General features: G+C 38.1%; 1 protein-coding gene across 1 annotated transcript in view; it reads left to right on the top strand.

The window, feature by feature from the left end:
- Positions 1–8,827, top strand: part of LOC144260412 (desmoglein-4-like) — a 34,421-nt gene extending 25,594 nt beyond the window's left edge. The window contains exons 13-16 of the mRNA XM_077809035.1: positions 3,537–3,685; positions 4,018–4,081; positions 6,036–6,253; positions 7,859–8,827. Of these exons, the coding sequence (XP_077665161.1) occupies positions 3,537–3,685; positions 4,018–4,081; positions 6,036–6,253; positions 7,859–8,827 (1,400 nt within the window). The remainder of the gene's footprint in view (positions 1–3,536; positions 3,686–4,017; positions 4,082–6,035; positions 6,254–7,858) is intronic.
- The last annotated feature ends 8,612 nt before the right edge of the window (positions 8,828–17,439 follow it).

Genomic DNA, 17,439 nt, shown 5'->3' with positions numbered 1-17,439 from the left:
ATGTTGATGAAAATTAATATTTTCTGTGAGAACAATTAGAATACATCACTTATTTAAATATGTCCTCATTTTTCAAACAATGGAAGTTGTGGTCTGGGGAGGAAAAGAATGAATCCATCCACACTGTCGTGTTTCAGCAGTAAATATGGTATATGAACTTTAGAAATGACCTCCCATAATGCCAGAATCACATATGGTGACAATTTTCAGCAGTATGACCGCTCTTAACATGCTGGTCAGAAATGAAGAGCTTTAACCATAAAAAAACTCTTTGTTCTAGTGTATTTCAGAGTCATGTAAGAAATTGTTCTCACCACATAAAAACTTTCTAGTATTCTGAATGTCCTTCTGACAACATTTTGAAATGACCTGATTCACAAATATTGGTTACATCTACTGTAGGAATCTAATTTGTTTCCCATTTTAGTACTTTATTTTTAAATCTTTGATTACAATTGGGCAAATAAAAATAGGTGAAGGTTTTCAAAGATACAAGTAGCTGTTAGGCACCCATTGACTTTCAGTGAAAGTTATGCACCTAGCTGCCCCATTTTTGCCTTTGAAAACCACCTCTATAATCAATAGCTGCTAGGGTAAACCATGGCCTTAATCCTGTAATGTGATATGTGTGGGCAGATCTGCATGCATAACCTTGCTGCATTGGCCCATTGTTGTAAGGCACTTTGTATAATCCACAGCCCACTCCCTTGCATTTTACTACTCCTCTTAAAGTCAGCAGAAATGACAGGTTATTTATTTGTAGGTCATGGCCAAAGAAATCCCCCATCCCTAACTTGTCTGTTCCTTGGCTCTAAACATTCAATTTCCCAACCAGGAAATGTATTTTCCTTTTTGTGGTTTTCAGCATAATCAATTTATTTATAAAATGTTCTCTCACCAAGATTCTTGGGGTACAGTAATTCAGTAAAGCACAATAAAAACATGTTGAAAACCACCCTATTCAAACATCAGGCCACCAGGACAAATCAATGGGAACCAAAATGGAAGAGAAGGTCATAAGTGTGGGTCCAAATAGACTAGTATGTCTTATGTATCTTGGTCCCCAGGTTTTGAAATTTTCATGTGTCTTCCCAAATGCCTAAATTTCACATACAAATCACTGAAGAGGATATTTATAATTTTAAGAAGCACCACAGAAACACCTATAGTTAAGGTAGTCTGACACTTTCCATTTTAAGACCATGCTTATAATTTTGCCAAACTTAATCTGTTCAGGCTGAAATTTTCCATGCCAGGTTTCTGCCTCAGGCTGATTTGTTTTTGTTGTCGTTGAAAGTTTCAGCTAAAACAATTCAGCTGTTTCTGAGGATTAGGTTAAGGGAAATACACTGTTGTGCAGATGTTAAAATATTCTTATAACTATTTGATTGAGAAGCTCTAGCATTTCCATGCTTTGTTGTCCCTATGAAAATCAGACCAAATCACAGTTCTCACATGCTCCGTAGAGACTTGTAGAGTAGAGTTTGGTGGCTAAATTCTTCAGATTCCATCTCTGTGGGGCATGTTTCAGTCCAGGACTGCAGAGGCTATAGCAGAACTTTTCCTGCAGTTGCACTTCTTGGCAGCTGAAGTCCACTGTGTTCAGCTTCACGGGAATTCTCCTCTGCTCTCAATGATCCCATGCTAGTGCTCAGGCCACAAAGAGGAAAAGGAGGAATCAACCTGACTGGAATGTAGAGGGGTGAGGTGCAGTGGAGGGGAGAAAAGAAGAGTAGGAGCAGTGGGAAAGAGAAAAGTGGGAGGGGAAGGAGCTGGAGTAGATGGGAGTAGGAGCTGAGGGGTGGAGATGGATATGTTCAGAAGGGGCTGACGGAAGGAGGCGTGGAGGCAGGGATGACAGAGAGGGAGGGGGCAGCAGCCAGGGAGCTGGAGAGGAACAGAGTAGGAGAGAGGCAGGAGTATATAGGAGCAGAGATTGACAGAGATGTGCCAAGTGAATTGGAGCAAGAGGGGGGACAGGTTGGAGCCATAGGGGCAGAAGGGTTTATAACTACTAGAGCACACTCCCCTCCAGAACCTGGAACTGAACCCATTATTCCTGAGTCTCGAGATGGTGTCTAGCAAGTAGCTGTGAAACCCACTGGCAAGTATGTGTCATCCCCTTCTAGTGGCTGGTCCACATAGAGGATAACCTACCACTGCAACCACTGACTTTGTTATCTCAAGTGGTAGAGGTATGTGCTGTGGTCTAAAGTGGTAGAGGTCTCTACCCTATTGGTATCTCATGTGGGGATACATATGGTTCCACATGATGGAATTTTTCAGTTTGCTTTTTTAAAAACCTAGGCAATAACATTTTAAAAACTGCTTTAAAAGAACGTTAAGGTTGCAAAGTCAAACTCAGACTTTAGGAAATGCCAGAAGTAAGTTTGCCTGTGAACATTTAATTTGGCCCTCTTGTCCATATGCATTATGATACAATCTTTAATTACGTGTTCACATACTATTTTATCAACAGGACTTCTGCCTTATTCAGTGCACAGAATTGTCAGGGTTCTATCATGAATGAGTCTCTTATCTGTAGAGCTCTTGCATTGTAAAAGTTGGAAGGTATATAGTGAAGGACGCAGGAGCTTGCAAGAAGAGAAAAGAGGGCCTCATGGCTGAATGCTGCCCTGGAGAAGTGGATTATATCCTGGTCAATTGGAGCTATTCTTTGAACATATACAATTTTTAAGTACTCTGAAAAATCAGGCGTGAGGGGTCTTCAAATTGAGCACCCAAAAACAGTGGACATTTTGACCTTATTCTCTCTGCCTTAGTATTTCCAGTTGTAAAGTGGTGATAATACTTCCGCTTCACCTCTCCATAATCTTTGTGGTGTATTCAGATACTATAGTAAGAGCACCATAGAAGCGCACATGAGAAAATTAATTATTTGGTATTTGGTACAGGGTTTGCAGGTGTACAGCAAATAAGACTTTGGACCACATATTGAAAGAGAAGGATAAAAACAAATTTTGGATAACTGCCCGTTCTGTGAATGAGGCATGGTCCTTTGGAAACTATAGCATGTGATCATGTAATTAAAGATTGTCTCATAATGCATATACATAAGAGGGCTTTTTGCTTAGACTCTGACAATGACTTCTGAGGAAAATGTCTGCTCATACATGTAGATTCACGTTTCCCTGAACCTGAGTCTGTTTGGTTTTAAAGTGTTACCTGTATAGCTGAATGGACCAAAATCTGTTCCCAGTTATACTGGAGTAAATCTGGATTAGTAACTCCACTCTGCTCCAGATTTACTCCATTGCAAGTGGAAGCAGAAGTTCTCCTGATGACAAAATAATATGTGCATTTTCAAAAAGTCACTAGTGATTCTCAGTGTCCCAGTTTTTGAGTTCCCAACTTGAAACATCTTAAGCGAGTCAGATTTTCAGAAAGTGCCGATCATCAGCCCTCTGAGGAAAAAGAAATCTGAAGAACTAGATCTAGATGTAGATATATACTCAGAGATGGAAATACGTTTTAAAAATATAATTGATTTACTTTTGTGTTTCTTTCTCCATTAGTGTTTCCAATTTTGATGGCAATGAGTGACTGTTGTGGTTATGGAGCTAGACCTGTAGGTGGCGTTGGGGCCGGATTTGAGCCTGTACCTGAATGCACAGAAGGAGCAATTCATTCATGGGGAATTGAAGGAGCACATCCTGAAGACAAGGTCAGTTCATAGTTTGTAAAACACAGTTGTTTGTACATAGAATTAATTCTATCATAATGCCTAGAATTGGGACACTGATTACGGTGCTGCATCTTTTTTTAAATAAAGGAATTGATAGTGCAAACTATTACGCATGCAAGTTTGTTCATTGACTTACATAGGCTTTAAGAGCCTGAGTAAATACCTGAGTAAAGGTGCAGGATCAGGCTCAGACTTTGTAAAGTGTTACAGCTGACCTTTCCTTCTATGTAAATCACAAATTTTAAAAAAGAGCCAGGTAACCAAATGGTGATCTTAGTGCGTATTTAAACAGCTGAAATATTATTTTCCAGGATATCAAAGGCATCAGTGCATCAAAAGCAGCTGCCACTGCAGGTGACTTTGCTGACTCCTCTGGTAAGTAGACTCTGAACTTCTCTAAATTTTGTAATGCAGAGAGGCATCTTTCAGCATGGAATGTCCTTTTGATATAAAAGGCCATTATCTGATTTAAAAGGTTTCATTTTCCAAGCGAGGGCCCAATCCCACAACATTTACTCATACAAATAGTCTCATTGAAGTCAGTGGGATTTGTCATGTGAGTAAAGGGCAACTCATGTGAGTAAGGTTTGAGCCTTAGGTACAGGTAGATTTGGGCCTTAGCTATGTGTTTAAGAAATTGTTTTGAAATATTTGCCGGTTCTTTCAAGCCAAAATACATCTTGCTTTAACATTCCAGTTAGCAAATTATTTTTTCTTATCAAAATTAACTATTTCAGATACAGTGTAAGAAATATAAGCAAAAATCATTTTCAGTATTGGAATAATGTAATTCTCAGTAATAGCTAGAGAGTTCAGTTCTTCCCTGACTTTAAGCAAAGTTTGGCACTGAGGAGGGCGGGGACTGCCAGGGAGCTAGTTTCTGCTCCCTGATCCTTTGTCAGCCCAGACACAACATCCGCTAGAGCAGCCTTTGTGATGCTCTAATTTATACCCCTGCTATAAGGTCCCTTAGAGATCTTATGCCAGTGGAGAATCAGTTTAACCATGGCTCTTCCTTCCCCCAGTACGCCCCCTATGCCAAAGCATGAGGTGAGGATGGTGGACACAGCAGCCACCTCCACTAGGTTGATGCCAGCAAGGAATTCCCTTCCACAAATCATATTCTGTGATGGCCATTTATAGACAAAAAATGTGTTACCCTCGAGATAAATCAAAAGATGAAATCTTATGGTTCTGAGAATGGGAACTTTTATTCATTGATGTCATGGGGAGCTTTGCCGGAATAATGACTACAGGATTAAGACTTTTGCAACTTCTTTCCCATCCTTCTCTTCAGTCCTCTTGCAAGAGCCTATGGGCCAAACTCTAACATCAGTTAAAATCAACAAAGGTGACTGGGTATAAATGAAAGCAAAATTTGGTTTATGGGTATAACTTACCACCGGCATAGTCAAGACAATAGTGACTGAACAACTAATTGTTTTAGTACAAGCTGACATTTGAGACCAATTCATAGAATCATAGAATACCAGGGTTGGAAGGGACCTCAGGAGGTCATCTTGTCCAACCCCCTGCTCAAAGCAGGACCAATCCCCCCAGTTTTTGCCCCAGATCCCAAATGGCCCCCTCAAGGATTGAACTCACAACCCTGGGTTTAGCAGGCCAATGCTCAAACCACTGAGCTATCCCTCCCCCCCCCCCCCCCCGATCAATCAATTCATTGATTGATCTCATATAAAGACTTCTGGAGAAAAGAAAATTCCACACAACATACAGAACTTTAAAAAAGGAATTTTTCATTCTGTATTAGGAATACTATATTTATATACTTTAGCTATTGCCTTTTATTTTCCCCCCAGAAACACTACTTTTGAACAATTATGCACAGCAAAGGCAGACGGGTCTTTCTGTTCTTAACATCCAGTAAACATAGGGACTGATTTTCAGTAAGATTATAGGTGCACACTTATGCATTCCATATATTAAAGTACAAAATCAGACATACTCATGCAAGTCCCTGATATATGCACACACGACTACGTAGGCACCTATCATGTGCATATGCAAATTAAGGATTTTTTCAAGCACATTCTGTATTGTGTATGCAAATATAGGCCCAGAATCTTACAGAAAATCAGGAAGATTGTAAGTGTATATTTGCATGCATTTAATTTTTATTGCAATTCCACTATTTAGCACTATAGCACATGCCTGTCCGAATCTGTAATTGACACTAGCCCAAACTGCCCTTAATTGATGGCTTACTAGGTTTTTTTTAATGTTTGTAGTAATCAAATGGTGAGCAAGTAATTTCAGTGAAAGTTTTCCTCACAGTGTATTCTAGGATAATATTTTTTTCTATTTTCAGACATTTATACAAATACATATGGAGGAGGAGCAGTGGTAACTTCAGGACTTGAAGAAACTACAGGGCTCGGAACAGCTGTAGCTTATGGAACAACTAACAGCTATGGGGCAGCAACTGCCTATGGAACAATGGGGAAAAAAGAGTCAATTGGAGGGACATTAAGAGAGTATAGAGAAGGAGGAGTGAATATGGCTTTCTTAGACAGCTACTTCTCGGAGGTAATTTATCTACCTGATTTTTAATATATTTGTCTAGGTAATGTCAGATTCTAATTGGATTTACACCTGTGTAACTGACAAGTAACTTCAATGAAATCAAAAGAGTTACATAGTGTAAATGGCGTAACTGAGAGGACAATCAAGCCCATTGTGTACATTGATAAGAAAAAAAGGTAATGATAAATGAAATTGCTTTATGTGTTGTTGATATAATAATCTGAATGCTCAATAGCATCCCCAGTTGAGGGATACAGTGAACATTTTCATTAATTGTCAAACTGGTTATTAATGTGATTTATCATTGCCTTGGTTAGGATTAGAGCTGGCAGATAATTCGTAGCAACTCATGTATTTGATGAATGTCATCTTTTTTCTGTTTGTGAATTATCTATGACTAGATCATGAAATTCTTGAATATATTTTTTATTCAAAATTGTTCATGAATTTCTTCATCAAATAATGCTTGGTTAGGGCATAGTTCATTAACTGTAAATATTATCACTTCCCACTGGCTTGTTCTTTTCTTATTATCTCTGTTCCCAGAATGGATGACTAAGGTAACTAACCAACATGGTGTGAAATGCAAATTGTATATGCAAATGTAAAATTCAATTTGCACAATGTTGATTAGTTACACGAGTCATTTAAATGTGGAACAGAAACAATATCATGGGACTATGTTGTTAGCTAACAACATGACCCTTGCGTCTCAAATGTTATAACTAAATATACTATCAAAATTTGTTTCTGGTGGATATTTGAACTCAAATTTCATTCTTCATAAGTACTTGCCCTAGCAAAAGCTTGAGAGGTTAAATGTTAAAGGTCAGAAAGCAAGCATAAAAGGGTGACAAATACTGAGAAGTAGACATTTTATTAAAAATTCACACAAATATTAATGGCTAAATTTTCTCACTGCTTTTATCCACTTGTAGTTGTAGTCATCTGTGTTCTGCGGTATTATTACAGTAGGTCACATTCTGCCTGGGAGTTCATGCATGCCAGAAATCTACAATTGGTAGATGACCTACAGGGCACAAATCAGCTGCTTCAGTTCTGGTCCCACTTGAAACATTACAGAGGCATAGCTCTGCAGCTCTTCTGCAAGAGGCACAATATCTGGAAGATAATGCACCATGAACAAAGGTTCAAGGGCCTACTTGTTAACAGGCAAATCACAATGATCCCTCCCATTATGCCTCAGATATTCAACATCTCTTCCTCCTGTTTTTGACACTAAGGCTTCGTCTACACTACACAGCTTTTAGCAACATGGCCGTGTCCACATGGCCATGATGCTAAAAGTTGGCACTTTTGCAGACAAATACTTCCACCCCCTACCAGCGGAGTTCACATTGTTGACAGGAGAGTGCTGCTGCTGACGAGCCGTTTACACTGCCACTTGCCACTGCAAAACTTTTGTCTTTTGGGGGGGGGGAGGGGCTGTGAATGACAAAAGTTTTGTCGTTCAATTGGCAGGGTAGACAAGCCCTAAGCCATTAAATTCTTTGTGAAAGGCACCAGTATAAAGATTGCTAATATTTGATCTCATCTGATCTACAGAAAAAAGTCAGTCTAATTCTGTTTTCCCTTTTTCTCCTTCAGAAAGCATTTGCCTATGCAGATGAAGATGAAGGCCGACCAGCAAATGATTGTCTACTAATATATGATCATGAAGGAATAGGTACTCCTGTTGGTTCCATTGGCTGCTGCAGTTTTATTGGAGAAGATATCGATGACACCTATTTAGATACATTAGGACCAAAATTTAAGACCTTGGCAGAAATCTGTTTAGGCAAAGTCATCGAACCCATTCCAGGTGTTAGTGCTACCTTTCCGAATATTGAAAGTGATCTAAAGCTGCCACCACCTGGAACTACGATCATCGTTAATGAATCTTCATCTATGCCTCCCACAGTTGGTAGTACAACAATTGTTACCGAAAACACTTACACATCTGGTTCTACGCTACAGCCTGCAAGGCCTATACCTGATCCTTCGCTCCATGGTAATGTAATGGTGACTGAGACCTACACATCCGGCTCAACTTTTCAACCACCCACACTTAGTGTCGATCCTGTCCGTGCATCAAATGTTGTTGTAACAGAAAGGGTGCTTGCTCCTGCCGCCGCCTCTGATTTGCGCGGCATTCTAGATATTCCTGATCTAACAGATGGGGCAAATGTTGTAGTCACAGAAAGGGTAATTGCACCTGGCTCAAGGTTACCCCCTTCTTTGAGTATCCCTGATTTAGCAGATGCATCAAATGTAGTGGTGACAGAACGGGTGATTAGACCTGCCTCTGGTCTGCCAGGCAGTTTAACTATTCCTTCTGAGCTATCAAATGCACATAATGTGGTTGTTACAGAGAGAGTAGTATCTGGCCCTGGCATGGGCAGCATGGGGGGCGTGAGCGGTATGGTGGGCATCAGTGGAACGGGGGGCATGAGCAGCATGACTGGTCAAATGCTTAGTGCTGACACTCATCTTAGCCAGACAGTTGGATCCGTTTCCCCTGGTACATCTCGAAGAAGGGTAACAAAATACAGCACGGTACAGTATGCTAATCAGTAAGGCTTCTATTAGTATATTTTTCTGCAGAGATCATGATTTACATTGAAATTTTTAACACTTACTAAATATACCTAAGTATATTTTTATTATTTATAACTAGCAAATAGTACTAAAATTCCTGTGATTCTTGTCTGAGTAAGAATCTCGTTAAGCTATCCAGTTTCAAAGGGAAACACAGAAACATTGTCAATGGGGGAAAGTTCAGGTAAGCAACTTTAAATATTTTCTTTTATTATTACAAATGCAGTGCTAAAAACAGATGGTGCTTCCTCTTCCATAGCATGGCTTTTGCATATTGTCAGTGTTAAGAGTGAGAATATCATTCATTCAAAACATCACCCTCCTAATATACATTAGTCAGCGTGCTCTCTATTTCCCTGCCATATTTCTCAGGCAATATGAAAATGGAACAGCACTGGAGCTGTGCTGAAATATTTAGGACCAATTTGAACAGTTAATTTGGTTCAGGAGCAACCGATTTATGCAGAGTCTATCCAGAGCAAAAATTTCATATTGGATATCCATTTCCAATACTTACTCAGCTAAGCTTAAAATGAGCTTAAAATTGGTCCAGGAGAAAGAGCTTAGTATCAGAATGTGTCAGTGAGACGGAATCACTGTATGTGTATCGTACTGACACGCATGAATTTCATATGGCGCCCATGCTGAGATATTTTATCATATTTATGGCCTGTCATGATATCTTTGGCCTTTATTTAAATTAGGATTAATGGCCCTGTGACTGATTAACTGCCCCCTCCCAGATGTGGTGTGGCAGTAGTGCAGTGCTGTCTCGGGAAAGGGTCATCGTTGTGACTTTTCAACACAGTGTTTAACTAATCACTTCCATTTGCTTGGGGTTTACATTGCATGTTGTCACTATACGTTTTACAGAAAGTTACTTATCCTAAGTTATTCCCTTGCCACTAACCTAATAGAATGTATAGAAATAGTTACAAGCATATAAATACAGTATATTCTCATTACTCACCACTCCTCTCAGTAAATACCAGGACTTCCATCCTGAAGGGTTTGACGCAAAACACACCACAACTAGTCCATCTGATCTGGTAAGGGTATGAAACTATTAGTCATGTCTGTGTCTCCACTAAACTTACTTCCATAGGCTAATCAGCCATGACTGCTATCCTCAGTGACTCAGAGGTTCTTAGTCAGGCTTGCTGCCATCTACTAACCAGAAGATAATCTCCAATTTCTGGGTATATTCTGAGTATTATATTATATCTTACTAGTTCTCTGCACTAACAAATCACAAGGAAATATCATCTTAGCTTCATGTTCTGTGGGTACAACTGCAGTTTAGTCAAAGTGTTATAATTCTGATTTTGGCAGTAGAAGTCTTTCAGGAGAAGAAAAAACTACTTGAGAAAACATAGCTTTGCTAGCGCACAGTACAGAGACTAGATATTTCATATCATGTCTGTACTTTGCATTGTATTTCGAAAGTGAATTTGAATATGTTAAATGGGAAAACTACATGGAAGTCCTTATGGATTTTATCATCTAAATTAAATTGGGTGTTTAGTTCCTATTTTTCCACAAGACGCCAGCTCAGCCAAAATCTCAATTTGCTTGAAACTAAATAAATACAAACAGTAAAAATCTGGCCTCAGATTTCAGCTGATACTAACAAAAAGTTGGAAATCTTTTATCCATTCCTTAGTGCCTCTGTGGATAGCTTACTAATTGCATATATACATCATAGAATACATGAAGCTGAATGAACAAAATACTGAAATATAGTAACTACCTTGTTTCAATTCTGTACCATATGTAAAGTATAGTAACTAGTGTACACAACAATACTTTAGTGTAAATACAATAAAATTATTCATGGGGCTTGTTTTGTCACTAAACTATAAAATCTGTATTTCTTTTCCCTCTTGCTTTGCTCCTTCAATGCTGATGGGTAAGTTATTGAGGAGTTTACGAGAGTTGTATTAGGATAATCACTTGCTCTCTGACATCACTTCCCATGGGTTAAAAGGGAGAAGGAGACTTAGTCACCTACCTAGATTGATTTATCTCATAAGATCTGGACAAAGAGTTTCTGAGCCTGATGTCGTTTAAAGGCTTTTCTAAATTATGCTTGCTGAAATGCAAATTGGCCCACTGTCAAAGACAGTGTGAAGTGCCTTCTGCAGTGACATTACAGCCACAGATTCCAGTGGCTTCCTGAAGTTTATCATAAAGCCCAAGGCTGCCTCACAAAAGGGTTCTCCCATGGTATTGTATCCAGCTTCAAACCTCTTATAAAGCCACTTGTTGTGCTACATATTCTACACATTAATGCTGGTGTAAGTCTCTTAGGACCTGATTCTGCAATCCTCACTCAAGTTGGGTATCACTTTGGTTTTATTGACTTAAATGAAAATTTTCTCCCCAGTAAGTCCTATGTAGTGTGAGTAAGGATTGCAGGATTGTTCATTGAAGAAGGAAAACAGGTTGCTACTGTACACAGGCTTATGGTTTCATGACTGAGTATTGCAAACTATAAAGTTCAGTACAAAAATCAAATGTTGCCTTTTTCACTAACCAAAAAGCTATTATTAACAAAAATGACTTTGATGTAAAAAAGGATTTTTTCCAAAATATCAGTGTTGTCTAAGTATTTCTCTAATCATGTTATGCAAATCAAAAATATTCTTCCCCCCATGATATTCACTAGTTGTAAAATTAGGCTTCAGAAACACTTGCTGCATTCTTTCTTTACCCTGTTGAACAGGAATGTTGTATGATGTATCAGTGTTTGAACTAGCTATAGTCTCTTGCATGTCTAGGAATAGAAATGGTTTTAAAAAAAGGAAAAAATGTTAAAAAACCTGGATCTGTTTGATTATACAGTAGTTGCCTTTCTTTGTTAGTAATAATTTCTGCCAACTCTTTTTAAAGAACAGTAGTTTGATGTTTAGTGAAGTGTCATGAAAGAATATGCTAGTGTAGTTTTTTAACACTTGATTTCCCATGGATCAAGCAGCAACAACATTATTCCCTTTCAAACTGCACTACCAATGCATTTCTGAATATTAATTTCTCTTGCTGTGTAATTTCAGCTTTTAAAAAAAGTTTTGTTAGTAAGATACGGAAGTTTTTAGCTTACTACAAATTGTTGAACAAAAATGTATTTGGAAATGTGAGAAATTATTCAGTTTATTAAAAATTCTGTACAAACACTTTTGCTAGACTTGTTATTGCTGGAAATGGCATATAGTTTAATCCTCATTAAGAGATATTTAGTTTAATTTTGCTTTCCTTCAATTATTGTATAAAAGTGTGGTTTCTGCCTCGGTTGTTTAATAATGTTGTTTTATAATGCAAGGTAAGGGCTGTTCAAGTTAGAAGGGCGAAACTGAATGCGAATATGTAGATTTCAATCCTGCTGCAAGCCTTTCCCACAAAGTATTCCTGCTAAAGTGTGAAGGGCTTGGAGAAGCAGGTCCACAGCTTTTATATTTGAGCCTGATCCTGCAATTTTACACAGGATGAGCTAAATCCTCAACTGGTATAAACAATATAATGCCATTAAAGTCACTGGAGGTATGCAAATTTACACCAGAGGATCTGGCCTGGTTACTTCGATTGGAGCACTACCTGCCTTGGAACTGCAGGATTTAACTCTTTGGTCTCATTCCTGCTTCTTTTGGAATAAATAGAATTTTTAATATTGGGAGTAGAATCGGGCCCATTATTTGTAACTCAAGAAGACTCATGCTTACAGTTTAAAAATGAAGCATATCATTAGAGAGTCTTCCTGTTTTGTCTGAGATAGTATAACCATACCCTTGAAATACTTTCTGCTAATGAATTCCCAAACAGCATAATTTCTTTTATATGTTTAAACTAAATTTTACTTGTTAATAGTCAGTTAATGGCACAGAAATAATAAGATAGAGACAAATATCTATTTACAATATGTCATGCTTTTTTAAGACGTGCTGGTCAGGAATTTTTGGCCAAAATGTCTTTTGACAAAAAACACAGTATCTGCAAAATTTTCTGCAAGAAAATTTCAATTATGCCAAAATGTTTGGATTTTCAGTCGGAAAAATTGAAATGACATATTTTATTTGCGGTCAGATCAACCTGAATCAAAACATTTTGGTTTGTGTCAGTTCAACATTAATCTGTGTATGTCTGTGTTGATACAGTGCCTCACATGCCCTCATTTGCCTTTATGAGCCAAGCTCCCTTTCTGGATGATATTTCCTATGATACCCCACAGTCTCCCTTCTAGGGGAACTATTGGAGTGCATCTTGGGAAATATAGGCCAGCCACGTAGGCCAGCCCATACAAAAGAATAGGGGCATGAGGCACCTACACTACAACTCCCATGAGACACTGCAGCAACTCAGAAAGACACAGTTTAGTGTTGAATCAAGTCAAAATAAAATAAAACAATTCAGTTCGACAAATGGAAACAAAACATTCTGACATTTCTGAATCAATCATTTTCTGAAATTTCCATTCTATGAAAAATGTTTATATTTCAACTTTTCTACTCAATTTGTGACAAAAACAAATTTTGAAACATTGGAATTTCCCATGGGACACAAATTCTGAATTTCAACTAGCACTACTTTTAAAATGTTCTATCTGAAAGTAGTATAGGGTTTTTTTTTTAGAAAAGTACATTTCTTAATTTTTAAAAATCTAATTTAGCACTATATTTTGTTGTTAAATCTCGACAGTCTTTCCTTCAGTATTTTATACAACATTGCAAACAATTGATTTAAATATCTGAGCAACAAGTTCTATCTTTTATTAGTCACTGATCATTTTCAAATATATATTGATAATATAGTGACTTCCCTGGGAAGACTGCAATATAATACAAAGAGAGGTACTGGAACTGGCAACATTTCCCCTTCATTTTCAGTGTACTGAGAAGCTCCCATTACTTTTCAGTGTGGAAGCAAAACAAAGGCATAATAAAGGATCAGCTATGCCCCTTCTCTGCACAAGCAACCCCCATGGAAATCTATGGGAGTTATAGATAGCCTATAGCCCTAAATAATAACACCATATTCCAATTGCACTGAAAACTTATGTTAAAGGAAACAATGACAAAAATATACTTGTGATATTTTCAAAAAACAATCATCTGACCATAAAAAAGTCACTTTCTTGTTGCCGTTGATATTTAAAAGGCCATCAGAGGTATTCTTTGAAAAGGAACATGTAAATCAAGATGTAGTTAAATAAAGTATAAAATGAAGTATTTTATCTAAAAAGCGATAAGTACTCTGAAGCTGTTTAACTGACATTTACCATGTAGACTGACTTTTGATATTGATTATGCATTAGCAGATTTATTTGCAAATAAGTTTGTTTCGCTGATTTTATATGTATTGTCTATTGATTGGCTATATTTTTATACTTTCTCAAAAGCCCTAATAAAGTGATATTAAATACACTGTTTTTGTTGCAGAGTTCTTTTCAGCTTGTTCATTAAAGGTTTATTTAAAGTCATTCAAACTCTAGGCGTAACAGATGGTAATTTTACTCCCATAGTTCACAATCCCACAATGAGTCCTTGTGTATGGAGCCCTCTTGGTTTCAGTGGCGCTCCGCACAGGTGCATGGATCTGTCTGCGTGGAGTTCATGGCTAGATCAGTGCTTTAGGAAGAAAGGGAGGTCTTGTGACCCTGGACTGGGACTCAAGAGACTTGGCTATGCAATAGACTTCTTGTGGGACCTTGGCAAATCACTAAATTTGTCAGAACTCTCAGTACCTCGTCTGTAAAATGGGGATGATAATTAATTCCCTGCCTCTTAGGTTATGTCTACACTGCAATAAAAGACCTGTGGCACTGAGGCCCAGAGCACTTGACTCAGGCTTGTGGTGCTCAGGCTGCAAGGCTAAAAAATAGCAGTGTAGACATTTGGGCTCAGGCTGAAGCCCGGCAAGGAGGGAAGGTCTCAAAGCCTGGGCTGAAGCCCAAGCCCAAATGTCTATGTTGCTATTTATAGCCCAGCAGCCTGAGCCCCGAAAGCCTGAGTCAATTGACCTGGGCTCTGAGACTCAGCACTATGGATTTTCTTTGCAGTATAGACATACCCTTAAGGTGTTGTGAGGATAAATGTATTAATGTTTGTATGGTATTCAGGTACTATGGTGCTGGGCATCATATAAGTACCTAGATAGATTTTCCAACCATGTATCTTTCACCATCTGATACTGTAGGCTACTGAACACCTGCTGCAACCTTCAATGCTGAGAATCTACCTTCAGCGCCCATTAAAACCAGTGGAAGTTGAGGGCTGCCAGCACATTTTGTAATAATTCTGTTGCATTCAATTTGTATTTGATAGTTCCACTACTTCAAGCTCAGAAATACAGTATTGAGCTAGCTTCTAAATTATTTCTGTGGAGTTGAAAGTTTGCCTCATATTGTTCAGTTAACATTCCAATACTACAGTTCTGATGTAAGACAAAAGAACCCTCGGTATTTTTATGAAGCAAAATCAGAACTAATTGATATATAATGGTGCCAGAAATTACTGGATATTAATGTTCTGCCAATATCATTATTTGGGGTATATATTTTAGTACATTTATTTTACTCATTTAATATATTACTCCACATGTGTTACTATCATTGCTAATATGACTTATTGAAACTTGAAATATGAACAAAAAGTCCAGCCCCAACATCTTTAATTAGATAAAATTCCCAGTGAAGTTATGGACCTAAACTGTCAAAAATATTTAAACATCATAAAACATCAAATATGCAACAAAGTATATGTTATCACTGATATTAACCAGAATAGCTTGCACTCTACAGCATACAAAGCTGTGAAATCCTGAGAGTCTAGTGACTATGGATCCATGGTTCTGATCCTGTTCCCACTGAAGACACTGAAAGCTTTGCCACTAACTTCAGTGGGAACAGAGTGGGAGCCATTTTGGTTTGTTTGGTTTTGGGTTGTGTTATTTTCTTTATATTTGCCATTTAAACCAGAATTTATTGTGCATTTACATAAACCAATAAATAGATTGTGAGAGTATGTATCCTGTAATCATTCCACACAGGGAATCTGGCATAAAAATACATGGCATGTTATGTCTGGCAGAACTGTCATCTTGCGACAGATACTATCTTGCTTCAAACTGTTCATGGTATGTAAAAGAAAACTAACCATTTTCATCAGTACGGTAATGTGACATTTCAAAAGGAAATGACACTTCTAAGTATACATATGAATTTATACACATACATACAATCAATTTGGCATCAACTTTTAAAATGTCATACCTCTGAGAAAAGTAACTGGGATGAGGTTGGTTTTTTTTACTAGTTTGATAAAGCCATGTGTAACCAAAAATAGCAGGCTCAGTGTGAGATGGGGGTTGCAGCATTTTATGGCATATTGTCTTCTACACACATGCTTTTCAGCTGTGATATGACACAGGCTATGCCATACCACAGACTAGCAGTATCATGGTAAAGACCCAGTAAATCCTTCAAGCTTGAAAGTCCCCTTGACTTCATTAGGCATTCTATTCACGAAGGATTGCACCACCGTCAACAGGTTCAGCAAAATGCATGGGTGTGACAGGCCTCTCGCTTTCCTGTCATGCATTACATAATAAAACAAAATTTTGTTGCATAATGTTGTAATCTGTAGCAATGTTGATTATTTATGGGGCAAGGCTCTTTTCCCCCAATGCATGGCATCTCCAAACCATACAGCTGCTGTTGAGCGTCTCACCAGTTTTCCTTCTCAACAACTGGGCCTTTTTGGTGAGATTGAAGTGTAGATGAACCAGACATAATGGATTTCAGGCCCTATACAGAGTGATTTAGGTTTACCCTTATGTATCCTTAAAAGGATTTATTTGTTCTTGTATTTAATCCAATTCAACTAAGAATAAGTTCTGCTACAAAGGGCACAACACTGACCCCTCTCTCCAATACCCTTAAAGGCTTCTGTAGCATCATGGTATTCTCATTCTACACAATAAGAGTTAAGGCTCTTTTCAGAGTGCTATTTTCCTCCTCCTCAGTCTACTATTTCTCTGATCTAAATCCCTGTTTCTGGAGTGCAGAGTCAGCTACATGAAGCTCCCAACTACTGCCAGCATGAGGAATGTGCAATAAAGCTGAAATCCACCAATCACCAAATCATTCTGAAACCCATCAACAATGTGGTAAAGAACTAACAGGGAAGCACAAAGATGTAGGTGACTATTCTTTCTGCAACTGTCTGTCTTTTGTTTTAGGTTTTAACTCCACGGAGAGAGAGAGAAACCTGGGGCCTGATCCTAAGAAGTGCGGAGCACCCTGCGGTCCTCTCGACTGCAGCCCAGCATCTTGTATGGGTAGGCTCAAGCAAAATTTCACTGCACATAAAGTAATACTTTCTAGGGGACAGAATGAGTAGCACCTTACTGTATGGGTAGCCCCAGTGAAGTAAATGAGTTTTCTTAAGGAGAAAGATGCTACTTAACAAGAGTAAAGAAATTTGACCCTAGCGTAACAACAATATTGTGGTTTACCAATACCTGTAGTTTAAAGTTATTTTGTAGAAAAAACAGAAAAACTTAGCAAGTAAGGAGTCTGGATATTTTATATTTATTTTTAA

Source organism: Eretmochelys imbricata, chromosome 2 (genome assembly GCF_965152235.1).
Source record: "Eretmochelys imbricata isolate rEreImb1 chromosome 2, rEreImb1.hap1, whole genome shotgun sequence".
NCBI lineage: Eukaryota > Metazoa > Chordata > Testudines > Cheloniidae > Eretmochelys > Eretmochelys imbricata.
This window is presented reverse-complemented; position numbering and strand designations above follow the sequence as displayed.